The sequence below is a fragment of the Columba livia genome, chromosome 1 (assembly GCF_036013475.1).
Source record: "Columba livia isolate bColLiv1 breed racing homer chromosome 1, bColLiv1.pat.W.v2, whole genome shotgun sequence".
Lineage (NCBI taxonomy): Eukaryota > Metazoa > Chordata > Aves > Columbiformes > Columbidae > Columba > Columba livia.
The window spans coordinates 140,946,616-140,963,368 of NC_088602.1; the positions used below are offsets into that span (position 1 = coordinate 140,946,616).

Sequence of the window (16,753 nt, forward strand, 5' to 3'; positions counted from 1 at the left end):
AATATTTTGGATTATCCAGAGAGGGAAGGTATTGGGAATGGGGTTCCTGGCACAGGGGAGTAGCTACTTCTAGACCTGTGGTATCTTAGGTGTGCAAGGGAGACCCTCGCTCTCCTGGGCTACGCAGCTTTCCCCTTCCAGGGTCCCAAGCTCTTCGACATCACCTTCTCTGAAGTGACTACCTGCTTTAGATCACTACGTTGAAATACTGTCCCCAAATCAGCTCACCTACTGTTGTCGCTGCTCACAGGTGAGTGGGGAACAACTGGAATAGCAGGTACAGAAGTATGTGCAGGGTCATGAACATTGTCACGTATACAGGAGGGAGCTGGTGAAGGTATCACCAACAAATAGACTGCAATGAGACATTGTCGTTCAGAATAAAGCTAAGGGGAAGCTGATGAATTTTTAAAAAGAATAGAAAATCTTATTATTTCTCTTAAAGCATAAGCGCTGGTGGGCTGCACAGCCCAACCATCACGACTCCACAGTTACGCAAGGTTTTTGATGTGGAATTGATTATTCAGATGGGAAGGAGAAGGCTGCAGACGCCAAGTCTGAAATCTCCCAGCCAGAAAAACACACAAAAATGTGTTAGTGCTTGCCTTTGAGACCAAGGCTAAAGAAAGAAGTTATGCTTCCTTCTGTTCTAAAGTATCAATCATTCCCTGTGCAACACGCTCCAATATAATAACCATAACAGTGCCTGCATTGTAAGGCACCCAAGAGGAAGAAGTGAATTACGATCAGAGGAAGATCCAGAAATCCTAATGCTAACAACTCTGTGAAAAGAAGGTAAATGCTCTTTTGTCAGCTTATTTACATTTTTTGACTTGTTTAATCTGAAAATTAATGGCACCCTAAAATGTTATTTTGTTCCAGGAAATAAAATCCAGGTCTGGAAGAAAAGAAAGAGAATAGTTACATAAGTCGCAAAGCAGAAGGTTTTACAGTTTAAATGCTGATACAAAACATGAGATGTAAGCAGGAGGCTCATTCAGGTCCATAACCACAACACAGATTCGATTTATCTTCCAGAGAGGACACTGTCACTATGAGAGTTTAGGTTAGAATTAGTTTGTCTTTCTTTCACAAACAGGAACAAAGATCTGTAAAAGCAAGTACCCTCTTGCAATGCCACCAATATATCACATTGAGATAACCACCAATAAATGTATCACACTGAGGCCCAAAAAATGAAACAAACTTTTCTGCTAGAGCTTTTATAAAGAACTTCTCCGTATCTCAACCCCACAAAAAAAAATATTATAAACATTTTCAGAATTAAGCATTTAGAAAGAAACCTATAAAGCAAAAGTACAAAGAATCTCCTAAGACTTTACTGAAGTAATCATTAATTTTGCTAAAGGACACAAACCAAGCGTTTGTGTTTGCATCTCTTTCATAACCAAAGTGTTATCAGCAGAGGTATTCATGGCAAGTAGTGTTAGTATTCTTAAAAGGTCATGAATACAGATTGTCCAGTAACAAGGCAAGTATTTCCCTTCCTGTGCACTCGGAGATAAGCTTACAAAGATCCTGAAAAGATTAGCTCATCTTCATAAAACATGCTGAAAATTCACATCTTTAAATTGTTGGGTTGAACTGTAGTGTAAATTAAGAGGTTTTTTTGCAGATATTTTTGAGACATTTATATTTTAGAGAAATCAGTATGTCCGGTCATTGGGAGGAATAATAGGAAGTCACAGATAGCATGTGAAGGCAAAATTTAGGTCAGCATGTACAACTGCATCTTGTACTTTTGAGTATCTTACTAGAATTTTTCAGAAAAACATTTTTTAAAACCTGAACTTGAATAAAAAGCCACAAACTATTCTAATCTTAATAGAGGGTTTATTTCTTGTTGCCAGTAACCAAGAACGCAGCAAGGCCATTAATCCAGAGCACACAAACCACTTACCAGCTCCTGGGCCGTCCTAACAGAGGCAGAACTTCACTATTTTGCTAGTTATCCCTGTTTCTTGTTTCTCACCCTCCCCTTTTGAACGTTCTTCACTTCCCAGCTTTTTTAGCACATATTGACATTTCTGGGCACTCAGTGTGTGGTAAGAGTCATTCTCCTCGCTCTTCCTAGTAAAGGTACTGATATTAAAGATGAAGCCGTCTCAGAGTTTCCACATGCAAGAGCTGAAACTGAAGAGGCAAGATAAGCTACCAAGACACTAAGGTCTACTTCAGTGCAGCAAGAAGGTGACATGCTCGGAATAAAGCCTTGCCTGCTGTTTCTTCAAACTGAGAGGACAAAGGCACAAGCAACGAGCAGATCTGAAATTGGAAGATGTGGTTTTGTCCTTAAACAGGTAAGAAACCCAAGACGTGCTTCAGTCATCTATGGAAGAATTTCCAAAAGATTGACTGTCATGGAGGACACCAGGCAATAAGAACTCACCAAAACTTCTGTCGATTGTATTCTGTGGCTTTTGTGGTTCTGAGTAAAAAATGGGAAACACAGTGATCCCTGATTGTAACTCCCCAGAATATGAGGAAGTACAAATCTGACCAGCTCCTGGGGGTCCTACATTAATCCTAAGTATCTGCAGCTGCAGGACTTCCTGGTGTCCGACCAACAAACGCCAAAACAATGTCAAACTGGAGATTAACAGGCAAGAGAGACACCACCAGGTCTAAACTCTTGCTGTAGACAGCTCTGCCATACTCGGGGCTCACCAGTAGGAGTTATGGTTTTAGCCTCCTCTGGCCCTAAAGTTAAACTCCTGACCACTGCTCCCACCCAAACTCCTTTCCTCATGAGGCACACGCAGAACCCTACACCTATTCATAGGCACACTGTTCAATTTACTGCAAGGAGAGGGAACAGCCTCTTTTGTCCCTCGAAGATTATTCACTACTTAAGAGCCGCTGCGCTGGAGTTCCAGTCACGTCCCAAATGAAGCAGCACATCCCTGGCCCTGGAGGAGAATGAGGAGAACAAGTTGCCTCCTCACTCCCACTGTGACCCATGGTAGCACTTGCCATTCACACAGTGAAACAAACAGCATAAAAGCATCATTCTAATACTCTATTATTTAAATCAAGGATTTTTGTTGTTGTTGTTTAAATTACTTAGTTCCTGCTGCCTTTTGTCTGGGGACCACAAATTGCTTTCGTGGTAGGAAAAGTAATAAGCCGCTTTGACATCCATCATAAGCAAATCAAGTCTGAATTGCTGACTTGCTACTTGGTAGTAAAGACACAGAAGCTTTTAAAGGACAAAGTAAATACAATGGCTGCTGACTATCCTTCATATAAAAGATTTTTCTGTGTGCTCTATTAAAACACGATTACCTTATACATGTTTGCTTGTGTGTCAAAGATCCCTTTAAAACAAGTGTGAAAAATAAAAAAAGAGCCTATTAATGGCCAGACTAGGATGGAGTAAAAGTAGAAGAAACCAGTGAAAAATACAATAATGGTCAAAGTATATTAATTTGATCCAATTACAAGACAATTACAGGCTAATTCCCACCTTAAGCTTTATACATGAAATAAAAGCAAACACATAAGCCTTGCACATAATTAAGGCGCTATGCCAGGGTGAGGCACCCCCACCCTCTGCCCTATCCATGTATTTAATGCCAGCATATGAAGGCTGTTGGAGATTCAACCAATAAACAGGACTGTAAGATAACATGGACAGCAAGAGAGCACATGCAGCAGAAGTAATGAAAATTCCCTTGTGAAGGGACCCAAGATGTAGATGGTAAGCAACAGGAGTTGGTCTCCTCATGGAGGCAAGAATCTGTGGATACACAGAGGAATACAGACCTGTAGCACTTTGAGACAAGCTCGTTTAGACATCTGATAGTCCAGCACCCTGCAAGGGCTGTAATTGATGACTTTACTAACTATTTTATGTATACCAAAATGTCCAGGGCTATTCTGTAGGAACAAAAATTAAGTGCACATGTATTTAGAAACAATAAACGTTTCTTAGCGCAGTGCTACCACAAAAGCTCATTTTAAATGACCCCACTGATTGTCCAGGTCTGAACATTTTATTAGGCGTACAAAGATTCATAGTCCCACATTATAAAATTAGTGGTATTTAAGTGCTATTTTTTCCAGCACTTTAAGGAAATACTAAAAACCAGACAATCTACCTTTGTCCTGCTGTAACCATTAATATATTAACATCCAAGCCCTGCCAAAACAAAGCAGTCAGAGCTGTACACAGGAAGCCACCTCACCTGCTCTAATGGCAGATTTGATAGTTTGCTGTTGGTTGATAGGCTACTGAGAAAGGTACCACATCAGCTTCTCTGAGATGAAGGAAAGAGGAGACCCAGTTTCATATTACATGACACGTGGTTTGATTATATGGTCTGTAAATCACTACTTCTCACACAGCTTTCCATGGCTTATGCACAAGACAGCTATTATCTATATCTACTTCAGATGTTTTATAGCTGTAATGATGCAGTATGATAAAAGCACGGACAAGGACACGTAGAAATCATAAACTTGTTCAAGTAAACAACACGGCATCCAGAACGCTCACCTTGTTGAGGACATCCCGCTGACACCCAAGATAGAGATGAGGCAGGATTCTGGTTGGGCCAATGTTGGAGACAGGTAGGCAGGGTTGAGAAATGCAGGTAGGGACAAGAGTGGATTTTCCTTCACAGAGGCCAGGGAAAGAGCTGGAGAACTCAGCAAATCCACCTGCAAGAGGAATAGTATCCATTTAATTTATATGCATTGTTGTAGGCACCGGTGCCCGCAGCAGCTCTCAGAAAGCTGCACTGGTTGCAGGAGATGAGGAGATGGGGAGGTGTTCAGGGGCAGCAGGAAAGCCCCAACAGAGGAAATGTACGTGTGCCTCGGACACTACAGAACCATCCATCAGCAGGCAAGCCCTGGGTTCGTATTACCGCTCCGCCAGGAACATTTATTTCTCTCTTTCCCTCTCTCAGTTCCTCAGAAGTTTTTGATGCTTCTTCCCGTTCTTGAATGATACGTGGAAATGAGACTTCAAAAAAAACCCAGCCACAACACCCACCACACCGAAAGCACACACACCTTTTCCTCTCCGTGCAAACAAGGTGCTCCTAAACCTCCTTCTCCTCTATTAGGTTTATAATCAGACTTCATTAAGAAGAAGTTGTGTTTACTTAATTTGGCAAGAACACCAATATGTGGTTATTAAGATTTGCTTTAAAAATCCTACATTATTGTTTTCTACACTGCTCCATAATTAATATATTTCATCCAACACATTGGAAGTGGTTTCATCTTTCAAAACCACACCAAGCCAAGGCTTCTCCATCTCGAGTGGTGGAGGGAGGACTACAGGAGAAGACTTTGCCCAGCCATGGACTCTCCTCACAAATCACCACAAGTCTCTACTCCCTTTACTACTGGCTGGTTCTTCACCTGTACCAGTTATCAGGCTCTATCCATATTATGGCTCAAAAACATTTTTATTACTATTTCCCCCCCACTGCATTAAACCACTCATAAAAAAAACAGAGTGGAATGACCGATAACATATGTAAATCCACCTAAAATCGCAGTGGCCATCAATAACACTAATAGGCTATTTCACCATCAGTGTGGCAGAGATGCCACGGTCAGCCTCACCTCTGTCCCTGGGAAAGTAATGGAACAGCTTATCCTTGGTGCCATCTCAAGGCATATCAAGGATAAGAGGGTTATTAGGGGCAGTCAGCATGGCTTCACCAAGGGGAACTCGTGCTTGACCAACCTCATAGCCTTTTATGAGAATGTAACAAGGTGGATGGATGATGGCAGAGCGGTGGATGTGGTCTACCTTGACTTCAGTAAAGCCTTTGACACAGTCTCCCACAGCATCCTCACAGCTAAGTTGAGGAGGTGTGGTCTAGACAATAGAGTAGTGAGGTGGGTTGCAAACTGGCTTAAGGAGAGAAGCCAGAGAGTGGTAGTCAATGGTGCGGAGTCTAGTTGGAGGCCAGTATCTAGTGGAGTGCCTCAGGGGTCAGTACTGGGGCCAATATTATTCAATACATTCATTAACAATTTAGATGAGGGAATAGAGTGTACTATCAGCAAGTTTGCTGATGACACAAAGCTGGGAGGAGTGGCTGACACGCCAGAAGGCTGTGCTGCCATCCAGCGGGACCTGGACAGGCTGGAGAGTTGGGCGGGGAATAACCTGATGAAATTTAACAAGGGCAAGTGTAGAGTCCTGCATCTGGGCAGGAACAACCCCAGGTTCCAGTATAGATTGGGAAATTACATATTAGAGAGCAGTGTAGGGGAAAGGGACTTGGGGGTCCTGGTGGACAACAGGATGACCATGAGCCAGCACTGTGCCCTTGTGGCCAGGAAGGCCAATGGCATCCTGGGGTGTATTAGAAGGGGGTGGTTAGTAGATCGAGAGAGGTTCTCCTTCCCCTCTACTCCGCCCTGGTGAGACCACATCTGGAATATTGTGTCCAGTTCTGGGCCCCTCAGTTCCAGAAGGACAGGGAACTGCTGGAGAGGGTCCAGCGTAGGGCAACAAAGATGATTAAGGGAGTGGAGCATCTCCCTTATGAAGAAAGGCTGAGGGAGCTGGGTCTCTTTAGTTTGGAGGAGACTGAGGGGTGACCTTATTAATGTTTATAAATATATAAAGGGTGAGTGCCACGAGGATGGAGCCAGGCTCTTCTTGGTGGCAAACAATGATAGGACAAGGGGTAATGGGATCTAGCTGGAACACAAGAGGTTCCACTTAAATTTGAGAAGAAACTTCTTAGTGAGGGTGCCAGAGCACTGGAACAGGCTGCCCAGGGGGATTGTGTCTCCTTCGCTGGAGACATTCAAAACCAGCCTGGACATGTTCCTGTGCGACCTCACCTAGGCGTTCCTGCTCCAGCAGGGGGGTTGGACTAGATGATCTTTTGAGGTCCCTTCCAATCCCAAACATACTGTGATACTGTGATGCTACAGAACATGAAGGGAATAAAAAGAGAGGCCGAGACTGCTCTGGACATAATTACAAACAAATGAAGCTCAAGCTCCATTTCTTCTTGCTCAGCTACTTCCCAGCTTCTCTTCCATCGCAAAGGCTGCGTTATCAACCTGTGCTACCAACTGTGGTCCAACTGGCCTCACCCACAGTTTGAAAACGCAACTGAAGAAACCTTCAGTGATGAACTTACACTTCAACTACACATGGTCTTACAAATGCTAGCTAGCTTTTTTCCAAGCCTAGCTAAACCCCAAGCTCAGATCCTTCTTATACTTCATCTTTGCAAACTAGTCTGAAGAAGAACTGCAGGCAGCTGCTTAAATCAGTACGTTATAGGCTTTTCTTGACTGTTTTCACCATTTAACAGCCAACCAGCAAGGGTGAGAGGCACAAACCATAGTGAAAGTCCCCAGCTATTTCCTCACATTAAAGCACAGAGACAAGTGGAATTTTAAGTGAAGGAAGAACAATTATAACCTGTTCAGAACAAGGCACCTTTTTATCATCAAGAAGGGAAGTATTAATGTGCTGCATCTGCCAAATGTTATCTTCACTATTGTTACAGTTTGAAGATGTAAATTAGAATTATTCAGGAATAAGATAATGTATTGTTTTGTTAAGGCTTGCATTACCATTGTCTGAATGATACCTATTCTTTGGATTTTAAAATCTGTATCTTTAGAAAATGTGGAAAAAAACAGAGGTAATAGCCATGTCGTGTAACAGCCCATTTTATCTGATAAAAAAAGCCAGCAAGCAGTTTTAAGAACAAAAGTTCTATGAACAGTGATTGCTGCTCAGTCTCATGACTTAAAAAAACAAACAAAAACTTGTTTATTTTGTTAGATGAGTGAATTTAGACAACTATGACAATGCTCATTGTAAGAATATGAGGGTGAGATTGGACTGTACAGGATGGGCAGGAGGGGATGCTAAACTAAGGCTTGGCCCTGAGATTTTCTGTTCTTACTATCTGAGCTTCTTCCTTGCTGCTTTATACCCACCCTGTTCAGGAGCACAGATACTGTTCGTTCAACCTATCAATCAAATAACAGAAGGAGTTTGCAAAACAATTCTATTGCACACTTGCTAAATTTCTTCTGTATGGCATAATGTTTTCCCTTCTGCTAGAGGAAGCAACCCTTGAATTTATAGACATTATAAGCCTCTCGGCTTTAACTTAATGTAAGTTATGGTGCAGCTCCTTGAGAGGCTGGGGGAAGGAGGGGACATCAAGTATCAGTCTTTGGTTTCATTTGCCTGTTCTTTATTTCTTGGGAAGCTTGTTGGCTGCTTTCTGGAGCCCCTCTCTGACACAGCTGGAAACAGAAATGACCCTTCCTTCTTACAAAGAAGGTATACAAGCAGAGAAAAGGTTTTACATCTGTGCTTTCTATGTAAACAACTACATGGACAAAGTAAAAAAGAATTGTCCCAATTACGTATGGATTGGTCTCACTTCTGTACAAACACTGCAACAAGAAATTAAGCAAGAAGCTAATATGTAAAAAACTTGAGATTCTGGGAAACAGAATCCATGCTGTGTCATTGTAAGGAGCAATTTTGAATTTCAGTGTTACTTTAGGACTCTGTCAAGGCAAGCTTGAAGTGATTCAGGATTATATGCTTCACCACTTCCTCTGGGACATTCATCCCTTCAAAATCATATTTCTTCCTCCTCCTCATGCTTTCCTAGTAAGATGTTGCTTCAGTATCTTTACAACATTAATTACAACCACAAAACTCTCAAATCAGGTAAGTCTGACACTATACTACGTATCTTTTCACACGCTCCCAAGTGAACCCTCCTTTCCTTTGAACGCATCTTAACCTGGTTTTAGTATCAGTAGTGAAATGACTTGAAAAAAGCATGAAATTGGTGACTCGTTTCAAATATCAATCTGTCTTTCCTGCCATCTTCGATAACCATTTCAGAAAGTTAGTAGCTTTTCAACAAATCCAGCTTTCATTTATGGCACTCACAATAGGAAAAACATGTTCTAGATCAGTGCATATTGAAAAACTGCTTTCAAAAAACCCCCAAAACCAAAAAAACCTCATACCAACCAAAAACACTCTTGAGTGCATCATGCTAAACTAATGACTTCTTCTAGCGGTCCCTTCCAATCCCCAACATTCTGTGATTCTGTGTGTGAAACGTAGTATCACGGGTCTGGAACAACAGCATCCATGTGTACAGTCACTGAGCTGTTGTGTCATTATGAGCCTGAATTATTGTAAGGAACTGCACCCCTCCCTATCTGCTTGCATTGACTTATAGAATTATCTATTTTTTAAAAATATATAGATAGGTATATTTGAAAAAAAAAACAACAAAACCAGCACCTAAAGACGTGTAGAAAAAAGGTATTTATTTCATGTGTCTCTGTTTTCTAACACAGATTATGGACCCCACGAGTCCCCAAAGCTGAAGTCCACACACAGTCTACACGAGGAGGCTCTTATGAGAAAAGTGTTTTAAGGACTCAGACTATCTGTACACTTCTGCTGTAAATGAAGCAGACCGTCCTCAACAAAAACAAACCCTTTAAATATTTATAAAATGAATTTAGTGTACAGGTGGGAATGCAGCATAGAAAACTGAGCCATAAAAGAAAAATGGGACTGGTTTAGTTTCAGATTCTGTAGTTTGAGGATGGCCTTTGCATCAAGGGAAATGTCACCTTTAAATCTCCCTACCTCCCTACCTCAGTTGGAACAGAGCTACTGGAAGCACCGTGCAGTTTGTTTTAATACAAGAAAATACACTTTTCTTCCGGAACTAGTTTCTAAATAACACCTTTTCTCCCATCACTATTCCAGTCTCTGCAAATAATAAATCAATCAGAAGAGCATGTTGAAACTGGGGGAGCGGGGAATAAAATCTACAGGTCATTAACAGAACGACTGAGTTATTAAAGTTTCACTGAAATTGTTGATAAATGTACTGGACCTTGGAAATAGATGACTGACAAATAACTCCAAAATATTCACTCCTAAATAGCTTCTGAACCACACAGGCTTTCTGTATTCCTGATGGCGAAGCTGAGCTGAAACAGCTCTCTTGACACTCAACAGGATGAAACCACTTCTTGTCTATTTGCATGTTATGGAGAGGAAGAAGGAAATGGAGTAACTTCTATGTATTATACATATAACGTTTCGCTTGTGCTTAAAAAGATCCCCCCCCTTCCCTTCCACAGGCTTTTGAAGTTTTTCACTCTACTTTTTCTGATACCGCTGGATTAAATGGAAGACTCTTCTATCACCACTCACGCAATAGTTCCTCTACATCTGAAAACCTTGATGGTCAAGCAGGATAAGCAACACAAAGCATCTCCTTCTTCAGTTTTAAATAGGCAGCTGCTTCTGTCATGACTGCACATCTGTAAGTCATTGTATCCTTTGGCTGGTAGCAAGTAGCTACCAGTACTCTAAGTCTGTCTTACTCATATAATAGGGCCTACCCAAGCTTGAAGGAAAAAAAAAATCTTTGGGGATGATGACTACCATCAGCATGGGAGCAAATTAAACCAATATGAGACATAAATTATTTCAGACTATCATCTAATATATTTTCCACCATGAAAGCAAAAGATATGGAAGTAACACTAGTAAACTGTGATGTTCAGCTGGTTGTCCTTCATGTTTCTGAGATAAAAAAAAACCAAAACTATTAGTTAAATTCTGCTCTAATTTTAGATGATCCATCAGAAGACTGCAAAGTTCTTTAGCTGCCCCAAGGTAAATCAGCTCTTGCTTAGGTAGTGTGTTAAAATGAACAGCCTAGTGAGACAACTGCTGTTTTAACCAAGGGACAAGCATCCCCCAGCTGCAGCACGTCTAAGGAACAGCAGTACTGTACCGCCTTCCAGCGCTGACTTGTTCTGCGCCCTTCTTGTGGCTACGACTCACACAAGAGTTTCTATGAAACCACGTTAAGGTGCCAAAAGCTGTCAGTGGTTTTGCAGCCCGAGCCCTCGTGTGCACGGCAGACAACCTGACAGCTCCGAGGCCTCCACAGCACAGCCGGCCTTTCTCGCTTACAGGCCTCCACAACCATCAGCAGAAATTTGGCAAGACCCAATAACCTACTCGGTTGCCCCGTTGCCATGGTTCTGCAAAGCAGTGGCGATGGACTTCCCTTCGATTAAGACACCACTTCCTAACTATGGCTGTGGTGGTAAAGTCATGATCGTTAAAGGAATCTTGGTATCAGAACTTTTGGCTCTCTCCTCAGCCAAAAAAATAGGGCCAAACCCAGAAGGGATGAAAAAGTTTTAGCGAGCTTCCACAGTAAGAGTTACTCTTCCTTACAGATTAATTGCATAAATCCTTGTATAACTAAAACTCCCAACTAACTTCAACAGCTGCAGGAAGAGGAGAGGCAAGAAGATGTGATCAGGCAGCAACAAGTGATACCGAGAGAAATACTGACTGGGGAAGAGGTACCTTTCATTAAGGGAATGGAATTCATCCAGATCCTTATGACTACTTAGCTTAACTACCACCAGAGACAAACCCTAAATTAATACAGAGGAACAACTAGTGAGAACCAGAAGCATTTACATCAGCTCATCTCTATTTAACATGGAAACAGACTGGGAGCATCGCACCGTGCTGCCATTTGCAGGGACAGTAGCTCTGTAAAGCAACCATAGAGGTTTGCAAACAAAAGGCCAGTTAAGCCCTAAGCTCTTGATTTGAACACTTAACACAGAGCTGTGAAGTACATGTAACATTTTACTGGTTTTACCCAGTGCTCAAGAAAACCATTCCAGTTAAATGACACCATAACAGGACATAAAACTGGACAGTGGGAGAAATGGTAGATGTATCCTACGTGCATTCCACGTTATGGTGGTTTCTCTTCATCCTTCCTATCTATTTCCTTCAAATGGCTCAAAAGACTATTTCACAGGAAACATACTAATTCTGAAGTAAAAACTAAAAGTTTTATAGAAGGCCAAGTGCTTGTGAGACTGATTGGGCACGAGAAAGGGCAAAAAACTTAAGCAGAAACACCCATCTACTAAAAATTCAGGTTTCGAAATGCAAGCGTTCTTCATTCACATCAACACATCCCTTCTGCACACCAACATAGGTTACTCAGCTTTGGCTTCAGGATACCATGGCTGGTCCAGTGATATTTCATCTTCTGTTGAGCAGATCAACATCTGCATCTACCCTGCACAACTCCCCCATCCACCAGCCCAGCACCCCCTTCACTCTCCTGCCCTCCACCTACCCCAAATACTTTTCTGCAGGGTGCTGGAAAGAGAGGGGAATGACATTTTCTTCACCTACCAACTTTCAAGGTTCCCCTTGAGCAGCTCACCAATGCTTACACAACATACAACAGCAACTGGGCTGTTGGCTGGTCGGAATTAGTAAGTGTTATGTTGGTCAAACAGGCCCGCTTTGGTGACATCTCCACCATCCACACGTTTAATAAGCCTTTCCTTTGCGTGCATGTTGAATATAGCACAGATGATCCCTCATACACTCATCCTATGTCTCAACCCGTACATGCACTCAATTCTGTCTCTAACACACAGAAAAATCAATCATGAGGCAATACTAATATCTCTTCAAAGCTGCTTTTAAAATGAGTGTTGAAACAGCCAATTCTGTAATTCTTTACCATCCTCAAGTGTTTGCAGAGATCTGCTCCAGCAGTTTTATCCTTAATCATCTAGAGATAGCTGCTGTTGCTAATTAGGCAAGTGCCTACTGACAATGCACAGGAAGGAACACAGACCAGACTGCCCTTCAGAGAGGAGGCGGATTAAGGTCGGATGTGAAATTAAAGTACAACAGCTGATGTGCCCACAACTCTGCAGTGAAGGGGAAGCATGAAAACAAGGGACCTTCCTGTTAGGTACAACTTGCTTTTTCTATATAACTTCCCAAGCATGGAGACAACTCCTACAAAGACGAGAGCTCTGTGCACATACAAATTCTTCCAGTATAAAACTTAACCAACAAGCTTGCAGTGCGTTTGTTCTGGGAGGATTTCTTACTACTTCTTTGTGAAAGTAGTCAGGAAACATAACTTGGAATGAAAGAAAAGATGAGAAAATAGGTGTTCCCATCACTTCATGTTTCCTAGAAGCTTGTCAGCTAAAGCTTGTCAGAGAACACCAGCAATTGCTTTTCACGCACAAAGCCCGGCAGCAAAGCCAAGACGGATGGGAGAAGAGGCTGAGCTAGAGAAGAGGTTGGTGAGCAAGACGAAGGTACCATGCTGCTCCCCCAACTAATGAGTCCGATCCTAAGGACCAGAAGAGCAGCTTTCCATTTTCACACTGAGCCAACATGCTTTGCAAACGTTTTTTAACCAAGTAATTCGGGGGGCTGTAGAAACTGAAGAATCCCACCTGCCACTGGTGCCCACCTCGTGGTGGATCCTCAGGCAGCTCTTGCAGCCTGAGCTCCCAAGGGCCCTTCTTGCATCGCTGGGGCCCATACTGCACCTCTGTGTGGTCACACCAGCAAATCCACAACCTGCTCAGCTCAACCTGAAACTGCTTTTCAGTGGGAGACATTAATTTGAGGTTCTGCACTGTACCTGTGCTCATTTCCATAGGGCTTACAAGAACTTTTATATTAATTTTTTTCATTTAATTACTTCTTTTGTCGAACCTTATCGAAGCTGACCAACAAGCTTGCAGATGACAGCAGAAAGACAGACAACGTGGCAGCTCCTATGAGCTTGGCTTCCCTAAAACTTCAGGCTACGAAAAGCCATGAAGCATTTTATAAAACACCCCGCAGACCCAGCTGGCCCTGCAGCTCTGTGTGCTTCACACAGGATGCACAGAACCATCCCGTCTTGTGCTCCCAATGAAGAAATAAGAGACAGTGAATGTGTCTGTTTTTCACAAGCTGTGGAGTGTGCTGGAAAAGCCCAAGGGTAATGCACAGTGGTAAGAGAGCAAACTTCGGCGCTTCTCTCAAGCGCCACTCAAATCAGATGCTTCTCTTCTCCTTCCGCCCTGCTCCCTGACCCCCAGTTTTGGATTCTGACCACTCAGAAAACACCAAAGAGAGAAATTAGCTTTCTTCAATGAATTACTGGAAACGGACCAGGAGCAACTTCCCTCCTTTTCCCACAATACCTAATTGTAGGCCAGTTCGTCAGCGTTAACTCAGCGTCAAACCAAATTATTTTAAAGCAGGGAGTGGAAAAGGTCTAAGACCCAAGTGATAAGTCAAAAAAACAATGACAACTTGCATGTACTAGGAAAGGATTGCAAGAAGGAGACATTGAAACTTGTGGATTCCACCACCTTTGTTAAATCCAGAATTTGCATCTTCATTAATGGCACTAATTATTTCTAAGTTTTATATAACCATATACTAATACATTTTATATTTTTATCCCTTTTTAAAGGAAAAGAAAAATAAAAAATAAGCAAAATTTGCAACTGCCTTTACAACATAATATTTAGACTTTATAATTTTAAGTAAGCCTTACCAAACTTCTGTACTCAAAGGTATGCAGTGGGGTACATTCATGTTTAGCTTTTTTTTCCTCTCTTCTCCTAATAACAACATTGAATTTGTTACTGTAAATCCTGATTAGCGCCAGGCACATAATGTAATATTACTGAAAACTGCTAAAAAAAATAATCAAATTTAAACAGTACTAGAGCAAAGTCAAAATATACAAAACACGAACTTCACCATTTACTTTGCTTCCAGTTGGAACAGAGGCTCTTAATGCTGTGACTTAACAGCACTTTCACAGTCACATTCCCATCGAACATTAAAATGTTTATCTAAAAGCTGCAGTATAGACTTTTCCCTTGCCGCAAAGAAGGAAAGTTGTAAACTTTCTGACTCGAAAGTTTTATGAATCTACCGTGTTTCCCCTCTGTTTGAACGAGCTGCAGACTTCCATGGGCCATGACAATTCCCGCGTTCCGGCTCAGCTCCGCGGGGACGTTTGCCATTTTCCATCACACCAGCCCCATGCAGAGCGCTGACACCCCCTTCCCCATCCCCTCTCATCAGCCACGGCGGGGCCTTCCACCGGATCCGAGGTCTCACAGTTTGGGAAAGCTGAGGGTGTTTTTATTACGGCGGCGTTCAGAAAGTGGTCCCGTTAGGGCCAGGTGTTTTACAAGCACAGTAGCAAGGGAAGTTCCTTGCCCCGGAGGGTTTCTGCCTTTGGTAAGACAAGGTTAATAGGCAGGTTAAGCAAACAAGGCTCTGGGGGGGCAAGAATGGGGTCAGATCCCCCCTCCCACCCAAGTGGCATATGGAAAAGTCAGACTAACGACAAGTAAAGAAAGCATATTGGACACTCATGCTTGCCCTTTCCACCCTTAAAGAAAGAAAGAAAAAAAAAGATACTCTGGTTGTAACTTCAGTCAATTAAATTTCATGAGGATCCAGAGGTATCCAAAACAAAAGCAAACTTAACAAGTTATTCTTGGGATTGAGAAACGTTATGAGAGCTCCACGCTAGTCAAACTTTGCTCTCTCAAAAGACAGCAAGTGGATACACATATGAAAGTAATAAACCCTACTCCAATTCTTCAAGTGCTTAAAACAATCATGACACTAAACGAAAACACTCAGAACTGCATTTTAAGTAGAAAAGGGTGGCAGGATATTCACAGGGACCAGCTGCGTCTAAAGGTACTGGTCTCGTTAAAAGTTGATGGAGAGAGAGACTCCAAAGAGTCCTCTCTTGCTCTCCTCTCCTCCCCACCAACACTGGCCATACTCCATGGGCTACAGGACCGCTTAGGGAATGCTGCCCTCCCTCTGCAAGACACTCACCTCTTCCATTAGAGCCTTGCTTCCAATGGCATCAACCACAGCAACAGGAAAGCTGGCACCACTGTGCAACCATCCTTCCTTCTCTAAACACTGGCAAGACATTTAACAGCTCATTCTTGCTCTAATTATTTGAACTCACAGGTAACTCAATTATTTTAATCGATGACCTCCGTTTGAAGGTGTGCTCTTCTCTTTGAGGCACTCTGCAAAGACTGACTTACAAGGAATGCCCAGAACTTCAGTCGGCCACAACCAAAAGTTGCTAATATCCAAATTCAAATGTTAAAAAGTGTCATGGTGTTAGGCAGGAATTTATCAGACGGCACAACCCACAGCTACCTCATATTACAGAATCATAGAATACTTTGGGTTGGAAGGAACCTTCAAAGTTCATCTAGTCCAACCCCCCTGCCATGAGCAGGGACATCTTCAACTAGATCAGGTTGCTCAGAGCCCCGTCCAGCCTGGCCTGGAATATCTCCAGGGATGGGGCATCTACCGCCTCTCTGGGCAACCTGGGCCAGCATTTCATCACCCTCAGTGTAAAATATTTCTTTGTCCTGTCTAGCCTGAATCTCCCCTCCTTTAGCTTAAAACCATCACTCCTTGTGCTGTCACAACAGGCCCTGCTAAAACATGTCCCCATCTTTCTTATAGGCCCCTTTTAAGTACTGAAAGGCCGCAATAAGGTCTCCCTGGAGCCTTCTCTTCTCCAGGCTGAACAACCCCAACTCTCCCAGCCTGCCCTCACAGCAGAGCTGTTCCAGCCCTCTGATCATCTTGGTGGCCTCCTCTGGCCCCTCTCCAACAGGTCCATGTCTTTTTTTCAGTCCATACTGAGTACCCTTCCACTTGGCATATGGGACTGCAGAAGAGGGGAAGAAAGCTCCATCTCTCTGCCCTAGTTGCTTCAAGAGACAGAAATGACCCGTTCTACCTGTAAGAGAATATTCTTGAGATCTCCCCCTCCTCTACCACAAGGCACAGTTTTTCTGGTGACAAAGT

At 42.7% G+C, this 16,753-nt stretch overlaps 1 protein-coding gene across 10 annotated transcripts in view; it reads right to left on the reverse strand.

Annotated features, from left to right (window-relative positions):
* Window positions 1–16,753, reverse strand: part of DUSP16 (dual specificity phosphatase 16) — a 78,334-nt gene that overhangs the window by 17,555 nt on the left and 44,026 nt on the right. For all 10 annotated transcript variants that reach the window (XM_065033783.1, XM_065033743.1, XM_065033777.1 and 7 more), the window contains one exon: window positions 4,520–4,683. In XM_065033783.1, the coding sequence (XP_064889855.1) occupies window positions 4,520–4,683 (164 nt within the window). The remainder of the gene's footprint in view (window positions 1–4,519; window positions 4,684–16,753) is intronic.